We start from the raw sequence: 10686 nt of genomic DNA, 5'->3' as shown, positions 1-10686 counted from the left end.
CTGTTCAACAGAAACAGAAGTTTCCAGTTTTTATATAAAGAGAATAGCAAGAAGCTGTTCTGAGGCTCGCATAAGACCAGACTTATGGCACGTTTTGCGTACACCTGGCTTTTCATGTCTGCAAAGTGTGTCCCCTTTCACAATTTCCTTTGCATCCCACAAGGCTCTGGGAGGTAGAAGCAGCAGGGACTGTCATAGATTAGAAGACAGAGGCCTTGTCACAGACATGTGAGCACTGTGCCTCCCAGCCTCCTCTCCTCCCTTTTCTAGTAACTGGCCCCTGATTTTCCTCTTGAGGAAACTCATGCCTCACAATCTTTGTCCTTGTGGTCTGGGTGGGGTTGGCTCCACAGGGGGCACAAGACCTAGGCCTAGCCAACCAGAGCACTCCATTCCCCAAGCCACAAGGATGACATGGGACCTGAGATGGGCAAATGAGAACATTATCCTATCTAGGAGTTGGGATCAAATTACCGAGAAAGAGGCTATTTTTACTGATAAATTCTATTGCGAACAAAGTCAGTACAGAGGAAAACAGATCAAATGATGGTGAAAGATCTATTCCTGACAACATTTGTGGCTGGATCCAGCCATGCTTGAAGCTTACTTACTCCTCAAGCCAGCTTGAGGTGTGGTTCTGTCTCTTCTGTAACAGAGTCCTGACTAATACAGACCTAGTCACAGCAGGAAATGAAAGAGCCAGGACCATACTCGTGATGTAAAAACATTATTATTATTATTATTGTTATTATTATTATTATTTTGGCAGCTGGCAAGTATGGGGATCCAAACCCTTGACCAAGGTGTTACCAACACCACACTAACCAACTGAGGAAACTGGCCAGTCTTAAAACCATTATTAAAAGTATGAAGAGGTATAAAAGCATAAGGGCCTTCCAATGCTTTATTTCTCTTTTGGCCTCAGTTTCCAAATCTGTGAGGTAGGGATAATCACCCCATCTCTTCCACCTCACCTGACTCTGGCTTACTGAACATCTCCTGAGCTTCTTGGCTGAAACAGGGCACTCTGACCCTCCTGCTCTGACTCCAAGAACATTTTGGATGAGAGGCCAGAAAACAGTATACTTGATAGAAATAATCAGCATAAAAGAAAACTGATATCCACTTGAAGCTGCCCCAGAGAAAACTGGATGTGGTAGAGACAATGGCAAGAAAGAGAAAAGAGAACAGGCAGGAAGGAAAGAAGAAAAACCCTGACAATATCAGCAGCTATAATTGAGAACTGATCATGGAAAAAAAAATGAGTTAAATCTTCACTGTAAAATTTACACAGAAAAGGATAAACCCTGCTAAGAGTAGTTTCCATAAAAATAAAAAAAACTGTTAAAAATCATAAACATCTAGTGGAACCATACAGAGATTTCCTGCAGGAATTAAATGAATTTAGTGGCATTCCCCCTGCAAAATATTTTCTGTCATGGTACTGATGTGTTTCTGACAACATTTCTCAGCATCCTGGAGGTCAAAGACTCCTGTGTTCTGCCTTAGCCCCTACCCCTGCAGGCTTTGTCCTGATTTGGGGAGAACAGGGGAGAGATGCCAAGAGAGGGGAGCCCACAGCAGGCACATGGTGGCTGGCCCGAGCCCCAAGCCCTGGGCCACTCACCGTGGTGATAAACCTGTATAGCGGCTGCCGTCTCTCTGTGTACTTGACCGTGATGGGGCTGAGGTCGTAGCGGAACCAGATGGCAGGTATGATGCGGCCCGTGTGGCTGTAGGCGACGTACTCCTGGATAGAGGAAGGGAGCGGGCATGAGAATCAGAAGCACAAACTGTCTCAAGGTGGGTGGGAGCTGGATTGCAGAGAGTCCCCCTGGCAACCCTCCAGAGAGGGCTTTCTTCCCTCTCTCCCCCAGGGAGCCAGACTCCACCGGACCCTCATCTCACACCCTTTCCCCAGAGACCCTAAGCTCTGCCATCCGCATCTGGATAAGCCACGCTGCTGGGGGCATTTCTGACCCTTCCGGCTGTTTGGAAATTGACCGTGTGAGCTGGAAGCTGCACCAGAATTGAAATATGAATCTGAAAGCAGACATGTAAAAGGAAAAGTGTGATTTTTGGCTCAGTCTGAGTAAAGGCCCATCTCCCCCCTCAACGGCTGGGCCATGCAAAAGCCACTCATTTATTCAACAATGGTCTGCTGATCACCTCTGCTGTGCTGGCTGCTGAGGTCTCTGAGGTGAGCAAGCCCTGCTCCATTCCCAGAGGGGGTCACAGCTTGGAGAAGGTGGCAGATAAAAAAATACTCCTAACACTGCAAATTATGTGTGTAAGACAGAGACATGGAGTACTGAGGGGGCCGTGAACGAACGACCAATTCTCCCCTGGGGAATCTGGAAGACTTCCCAAGGAGACATTCTGAGCCACATGACAGATAAGCAGGAGTCCCGACGGCTGTGTGTGTGTAAAATCATTCACTCACAAGTCCCCTGATTGGAGTCAAGGGTTAGTGTATCTCCAGAGTGGCTGTACCAATTTTGAGTCTGTGTGAGTGAGCTAGCTTCTTCAAAGGGGGCAAGAACACAGAACTGGAAAGCCAGAGGGTCCAGCCCTGCCATACACTTTCCTCAGAACGTACACAGCAGGAACTAAAAGGACACTAAGGGCTGATTTAACAGTGTGTCCTTGGGCCAGTCCCTTGCTCCCACAGGGCCTCAGTTTCTCCATCTAAAAACACTTAGGGATCTGCGATGATGGCGCATGAAACCTCTCCAGTTTGGTCACTTTGGGGTGCTAAAAATCTCTGAGCTAGTCTCACTGGACTACAAAACTGGAGACCAAACTGAACCACCATGGTACCCCCAATCCCAAATGCTAGACCTGAGCATTTTTGGCTACTTTCAGGATAACACTGAGGCCTGACCTCCTTCCTGCTGCATTGTTGCTGCCTGCTCACAGGGCAGTCTGGAGCCAAAGCCACAGAGATTGCTGAGCAAGCTCTTCTGGCCACTGGGCCCTTGCCAAAGCCTTGGGGGAGGAAGCCTTGAGCAAAGAAAGATCAGCTTTCTCTAGGGAGGGCTGATGGCGCAGGGTGACTGTCTGGGTCAGAGCCCAGAGCTGAGGGACAGAGAAAAAGAGTGAAAAATAGCAGCAGTATCATTTACCCAAAGCCTTCTTTGTAGGCTAAGCATTTTTGAAAATATTGCCTCATTTGACAGCAATCTTATGAAGTGGAAACCATTCCCATTTTACAAGCGAGTAAACCGAGGCACACAGTGGTTACTTGACGTGTCCCAGATCCATAGCTAGTGAGTGACTGAGCTGGGATTTGAAGTAGAAGTGTGGTCCAGAACCCGTGCTCTGTCTGCTCAGGCCCTGATGGAAAAAACCCACCCATCAGCATCTGTGGCAGAATCTCAATCAGTAGGTTTCAAGAATTTGTGTCCCATTGGCAGGGGCATCTCCAGAGAAGCCTGAGGCTGCCTCAGTTTGACACCGCTAACTGTTGGTCATCCTGTTCTGCTGACTCTGACCATGCTCTGCTTCCCACTGAGGCCTGCCTACTTCCCCATGACTTTGAGTGTTGGGGTCCTGGGATATCTCTCATAATCAACAGTTGTTAATGAATTGCCATCCTGGTGTGATTCACCAGCCTCGTGATTTTGGATAAAGTGCTTGTGCCCCAAGAGCAGGAGCATCTATTGTGTGCCTGCCCAATCAGGGTTCTGAGTCTGAAGGATTGGGACCAAATACAGAGCTGTTGAGATGTTTGCAGCCCTGGGGGAGGCCGCCTGCCTTCTCAAACATATATATCTATATGTTGATATAGTTGATTTTCTATATCCCAGTTGATTTTCTCCCCTTGACTCTGTGACCACCACTTTGACAGGTCTTCTTTACCCATCCATAAGTCCTCCTGAAAGGAAGCAGCACAAATCTCACGGGTGCAGCCACTTGTCACCTCTGCTGTCTGCCAGCAGAGGGCACAGTTGCACACAGGTTGGCCCAGCTACTGCCCGCGCACCTTGTTGGCCACTGTGTACTGGTAGGAGTACCGCTGCTTGCCACTCTTGTCCTCGTAAACCGTGGGCACGATCTTCAAGATGTAGTCGTGGGAGGCAAGGGCTGTGAGAAGGATACACAGAAAAATGAAGAAGGGGGATGGAGATTGCCTGGCTGGTAGCTCTTTCTATGTCATTTCAATCCTAAACTTGCTTGGCATTGTCAGGGGCTCATTCACATTTTCACACCCCCTCTTTATTTTCTCCCCTTGAATACCAGGAATTGAGAGCATCCACCTGCCAGGATATTTACTACTGCACTGTATAGAATATTAAAATTCTGCCAACAACCCAATGTCCATCAATAGGGCAACCATTAAACAGCAGATGCTGGGAGAGGCTACTTTCCAAGGGTTATGGTTAAGTGAAAAGAACCAAGTTACAGACAGGATGTACAACATGTTTCCATGAATTGCGGGCAGGGGAAGATACCTTCTCTCTGTGTGTAAATATATAGAAGAACCATCTGGACAGATACCCAAACACTATGAGCAGCTTTAGCCTCTGGGGAGGAAGACAGGATTAGGGAAAGATCCTATTTCATTGTGAACCCTCTGGTATTGTTTGAATATTTTTACTCTGAAAACAAGCTGAGTTTCAGTTGTAAAAAGAGCCCACCAACCAGAAAAAGTACATCTATGAAGAATTGATTGATTTCTTTCCTCATTTTCAATTAATGGCAGATCACTTCTTCCTGGATGGCGGTTACTCATCTCTGTGTCCCAAGAGCCCTGCGCAGGGCCTGGTACAGAGTGGACGGTGGCAAATGCTTACTGAATGAATGAACAGATAGAAGGATGACTGGACAGAGGCATGAATGGAAGAACAGATGAATCAGCTACAGATAAGCATGAGGTAACTGGAATCAAACACAAGGCTGATTGAATGCTGGCCCAAAGCTGCCAAATATCACCCAGGAAAGGTATGAATTCTCCTGGGCCTTCTGGGATGCTAAGAGAAGCTCACCAACCTTCTACCATCTTGGGTCAGGGACTACAGAGCTACAACAACACAGAAATTTAGGCCTGTGAGTTCTAGTCCTGGTCTCATAGTCGAGTCAGTCCTGAGTGCTTGGACCCATCTTCTCTAACAGGGCTGGGGAGATGGACGGTATTCATGGCCCTGACGCACACCCCACCCTGCCTCTTCCTGCCAACACCACATCTCAGTAAGGAAAGGACTGTGCTTCCTGAATTGTTTTGAGTTAATTCCTCTGAAAACCCGGGAAAAGCCCTGGGGCCTCAGAGCCAAGTTCATGAAGACCCTAACACCCCTCTGTTCAACACTGCAACAGTTCTAAGATGTCAGAAGCACTGGAATCACCTGGAATTAAAAGGCAGGCACCTGGACCTCATCCCTAGAGAATCCCACTCAATGGGTTGAGGGCCGGGCTAATGCCCACTGCCCCAGGTTAAACACTTGAAATGAATGTCTTACCAAAATCACACCTGTATTATTTTTGTTAGAATACAAAACATAGGTGATCACACAGGAAAAAATTAAAATCACCCATAAATCTACCATACTCAGAAAACTGTGATTCACATTCTCATGTATAAACTTCCAAACTCATGTTTATACAAATATTTATGTTTTCCTAAAACAGGATCATACTGTACCTTTTCCTTATATCTAAATATCATGAATATTTTCTCAGGTCCAAGACACAGAATGTAAGCATTGCAGTCTGTTTCATTCACCTCCTAGAACCAGAACCTAGCCCAGCACCTGGCATATACTAGGTGCTCAATGCATGTTTGCTGCCTGACTGCCAGCGACGGCCTGATACATCATGGTCAGTAGCTGCATGCATCCCATGATGTGGGCATGTGTGACATACTCAACCAACCCCCTATGGCTGAACACTGATGCACTTCCTCGTTTTCACACATAAACAATGACCCAATGAATATGACTTTCCTGGATCTTTGTACAATCCCCTAATTATTTCCTTCGCTTACTCTTCTATGAGTCAGTGGCCATTTTTAAGGCGTTTGATACAATTTGCCAAAGGCCCACTAGAGACACTGTCCTTAAATACACCCACGTGGATTCCTTGTTAGCTGACCACTCCTAGGGACTGCTGGCTCTGACTTGGTCCAGGCAGGCCCACATTCCCTTCAGCTTCTCTCCCTCCATTACCTCACTCCCTCCTTCCCTCCAAACATCTTATTATGGAAAAATTCAAACATAAAGAAAAATAAAGGAACCATATAACAAACTCCCATGTAGCCACTTCCCAGCTTCAGCGACCACCAATACTTGATCAGTCTTGTTTTGTCCCTACCCCAACCCTGGGGGGGGCGCTCTGAATCTGCATTTTTAAACCAGTAGCCCATGTATATATGGCAAGTTTGTTTTGATTCCAGTTACACCATTCAGGACCAGTTACACAATTCAGGACACAATTCCACATAAGAAAGGTTCACCTTAGATGCTGCTCTAGGGAGTCTCGTTCCTGAAGGTAGCTGTTGACAGCGACGAGGAGAATGGCTAACATTTACTGAGTGCTCACTGTGTTCTGGGCCGTGTTCTAAACCCCTTCCATGCATTTCACTAATCCTCATGGCAAGGCTGTAAGGTGGAGGATTCTCCCCACTTTAGGGATGCAGAAACTGAGGCTTAGGAGGAATTAAATGACTTTCCCCAGACCACAGGGCTGGGAAACGGTGGAGTGGGGCTGTGGAGTCCGCGGTCCTCATCACCACACCGCACGACCATGTGGCAGGGGCTCTTCCACAGTGGTCTCCAGGGTGTGACCGCTCATCACTTCTTACCATTGATTATACACCTACCAAACCCTGGGTACTGGGCTGGGTCCTGGGGACAGAACAGTGGGCAAGGCCAAGTCCCCAAGTTCACGGAACTTATGTTCTAGTTGGAGTGACAGCCAAGAACAAGAACATTTCAGAGAGTGGGATGTGCTAGGAAGAAAAATAGGTTTGTCACTAGGAGTGAGGATTACTTTGGATATGGCGGTCAGGGAGGGTCTCTCTGAGGTGGTGGCATTTGAACTGAGACCTGAATGACAAGAAGAAGCCCCCATCGGAAGACCTGGGCACAGAGGGACCTGTGAAGGCAAAGGGCCAGTGGGGGGACTGAGCCTGGGAGCTGAGGAAATAAAAGCCAGCCCTACCCCTGGCTGTCTACTGCTTGATCTAATACTCTTTTCTCTCCAGTTAAGCCAGCCCGTCCACACTGTCTATCTGCTCTGACATTCTGGGGCCTTCTTGGCTTGATCTTCTTCCAGTGTCAAGCAGCTGAGGGTCCATCCTCATGGCAGGTGTTTGTGAATGGCCACCTTGGGACAACACGCTACCCTCACACAGGAACACTGATTATGCCACTGTATGAAGAATTATCCATCTCTGTTACAACCGGACATTTGCATCAAAACAAGGAGGCACTATCCACCAGAAAGGAGGTACCGCTGTACACTCGTCCGTTGCCGGAGGCAGCATGAACAGACACACACCCAGCTGGAAAGCAGCTGGATCATGTAAAGCAAGCATATCAGACTCATTCCTGTAATGGTAAAAAACTAGAGACAACGGACATTTTTAACAAGACCATGCCTGAATAAAGCACAGCAGAGCTACGATGAGCAACTGTGCCTCTGTTATAATTGGAAAGTATAAAAATGTGGTTATATAACAATGCCAAGTACAAAAATCAGAAGGTAAATTGCTAACTAAGCCTTGGAAAAACAAAACGGACTTCTGCTCACAGACAAGGATTTCACAGGGACAAAGTGAAATGAAAAGTTGGATTTGTGTCAAAGGGCAGGTCATGGAGGGATGTTTTCTTTTGCTTGGATTCCCAACTGTGGGAGAGCAAATGTATTTTAGGAAATAATAAGAAAAGCCATACGGGTGAAAAAAGGTGAGCTCAGGCGAGGAAATAAGAAAAGTCAAGGCAGCCTGCCCAGCAGGATCCAGCAGGAGGGGGGTCTGCTTGAGCAGACAGGCTTCTCAGGCCTGTTCTGTGCACATCCCAGGGCCCCATGGGCATGTGCGCACACGTGTGGGTAGGTGTGTGTGCACACATGAAAACACTCTTCTGCCTGCTTGTGGAGATGTGGCACCTCTTTAATCTGGGCTGAGGGAAAGGACTGCAGGAGGAGGCTTTGTTGATGGGAGGGGTCGGGGAGGTGCCTGCGTGGTCAGACCTGACTGGGCCACCTACGGACCTGTACTCACAGTGCGACTTAGAGCCAGAATAGATTCTGGCCCTGCCCTCACTTCCTATGGGATCTTAGGTGATTATCTCAACGACGAACAATGATGTGGCAGTGGTGATAACAGCAATAACAACAGCTGGTATCCACTGAGCGCGCATGACGTGCCAAGGGACGCCACATACCTTCCCTGGGGACAAGTTGCTTTTCTTCCCTTCTCCATAAGATGGGAATAATTCCACTTTCCTCACAGGCTGGCTGTGGGAATGGAGCGTGAACTTCCCTGCCTCGGAGCAAGTGTATGATAAGCATTCCTGTCCCTCTGAGCTCCCCCTTTCAGGAAACTTGGAGGAGAAGGCTGTTTCCAGCTGGGATACGTACGGTTGGAGGTGAGTCTGTCTGCTCCCCCAAGAGCGTTGAAAGCTCCGTGAACGTTCTGGACCTGTGGAGAAGCACAATGAGGGGACAGTGCCCAGGACGCTGACACCTCCAGGCCTGGCCCTGGCTGTGGGAGAACAGCCAGGTGCCACCTGCTCCAAGAACCTTACTCATGTGTAAATGGGGGATCCAGGAGGGTTTGTCTTGTAGAGAAGCTGTGGGGAGGAAGAAACAGCACAGGCCTGGCACACAGTAGACATTAGCTTGCTTCCCATTTTGAGCACCTACTGTGTGCCACTCTGTCCTGGCCACTTCATGTCATCTCATTTAATGCCGCTAATGATGTATTGTTGGGCCCATTTTACAGAAAAGCAAACCAAAGCTTGGAGAAGCACCAGTACTTGCTTAGTGTCCTGCAGCTGGCTAAGCCAAACTCTGAATTCAGGTCTGCCTGACTCCTAAGGCTAAACTCTCAGCATTAAGCCAAATAGAAAATTCAAGTAAAGGTGGATTCTGGGTCTCAGCAGGCTCCTCCTGAGAACCCCACAACCCTCTGAAAGGCCCCTAGCAAAGCCCAAGATGGGGGTGCCTTAGAGCCGCTGGCCTCCTACTGTGTCTGTGAAGAGACCCCTCTTCCTGGCAGCTGGCTGTGCTGTGTCCCCCCAGCAGGGGCTGCTGTAGAGTGGGGCTAAAAGCCTCATCCCACCTCTTCTCAGAGGATGACGGGAAAACAGGTTAGCCTCAAGGAGCATATAGAGCAGGACAAGGCACACAGGTACATGGAGCATGCCACCATAGGCTCAGTCAACAGGGGCCACTGAGCTAGACACTCTGGAGGCCTTCCTGGAGGAAGTGACACTGACATTAAGATCTGGAGGAAAGCAGGAAGTTAATCGGACATGTAGCCTGTCCAAGCCTGAGCCTGGAGACTGAGGAGCAGAGGCCCACATGGCCCCAGAGAGGAAGCAGGGTGAGGTGTGGGAAGGAGGGGAGATCACAGAGGTAGGTGGGAACAGGCTCCAGGAGCAGTGGACAGCAGGTGGGTAACCTGATCCTTGATCCCAGTCTCGGGTAGCTGATGTTTATGGGGCACTTAACAGAACTGCACACTCTCAACAAGCCCAGAGGAAAGGGAAGGCTGTCCATTTACTGCCTTGGGACTGACAGTCTGAAGACCTGATTTCTAACCCACAAGGGTGGTGGTTATGGAGACAAGAGTGTTAGAATGTTCCCTTCCACTGTCACGTGTCACAGTTTTATCTCACATTTATTTGTACAATTATTTGATTAACATCTCTCTTCCCCACTAGACTAGAAGCTCCACACGGGCAGGGACCACCCTCGTTCTCACCAATGTTCACAAGGCCTGGCACATAGTAGGTACTCAATAAACAAATGAACGTATAGGCAATGGATGGGCCCTCAGCCAAGTTTTGTAGATTTAAGAAAAAATCAAGTTTCCACCGCACTAATGACTGAGCAGAGGGCTGCTGCTGTCCTGTTTTGCCACCACACGTGTCAGTGCAAGACTGCTTCCCCTCCCTCATCAGCCCCTCCTCTCCTTTTCTCCCCTCTGACCTGCCATGGCCTGGGCCCTCATCTTCCCTGGCCTGGGATGCAGCCCTTCACTCACCTCCCTGTCTCCTGTCTTGCCTCATGGGCTGTCTTCCTCACAGCAGACGGGACCCCAACCTGACCTGTCAGTCTCCACCTTCCTAAATCGAACACGGGTTTCTCACCCCACATAAACCCCAGCTCCCTGCTCCCCTGTCAGCTGACTCTGAGGAGCCCTCCCTTCTTCCCTGGGCCTCTGGCATCTCATGTATAGAATGTCATACTGGTGTCACGGACATTTACTGATCCATTTTGTTGAAAGCAATTTTAAGGGTCTTTTATATAAAAATGACCTGTTGCATGGTCATTGGAATGGGTATTAGGAAAGGGTGATATCTGAGACACCCCCTGCTCAGGAACCATTTCCCTATCCAGTGCCTGGCCAAACTCTTCTTACTCTTGAGGACTTGGCTTAGATGGCACCTTAAGGGTCACCTCCTCTGGGAAGCCCTCCCTGACTTCCCAGGGTCGGGGTACTCCCCTTTCCTAACATCA

The 10686-nt window shown here is 48.6% G+C and overlaps 1 protein-coding gene across 1 annotated transcript in view; it reads right to left on the bottom strand.

Moving 5' to 3' along the window:
* Window positions 1-8641, bottom strand: part of LOC103608631 (endoplasmic reticulum-Golgi intermediate compartment protein 1) — a gene marked incomplete at its 5' end in the record, with an annotated part of 21122 nt that extends 12481 nt beyond the window's left edge. Inside the window, 3 exons of the mRNA XM_008593042.1 lie at window positions 1628-1750; window positions 3986-4086; window positions 8581-8641. Coding sequence (XP_008591264.1) covers window positions 1628-1750; window positions 3986-4086; window positions 8581-8641 — 285 coding nt within the window. The remainder of the gene's footprint in view (window positions 1-1627; window positions 1751-3985; window positions 4087-8580) is intronic.
* Between the last annotated feature and the right edge of the window lie 2045 nt (window positions 8642-10686).

This window comes from Galeopterus variegatus, unplaced genomic scaffold (genome assembly GCF_000696425.1).
Source record: "Galeopterus variegatus unplaced genomic scaffold, G_variegatus-3.0.2 Scaffold8648, whole genome shotgun sequence".
Classification (NCBI taxonomy): domain Eukaryota; kingdom Metazoa; phylum Chordata; class Mammalia; order Dermoptera; family Cynocephalidae; genus Galeopterus; species Galeopterus variegatus.
This window is presented reverse-complemented; position numbering and strand designations above follow the sequence as displayed.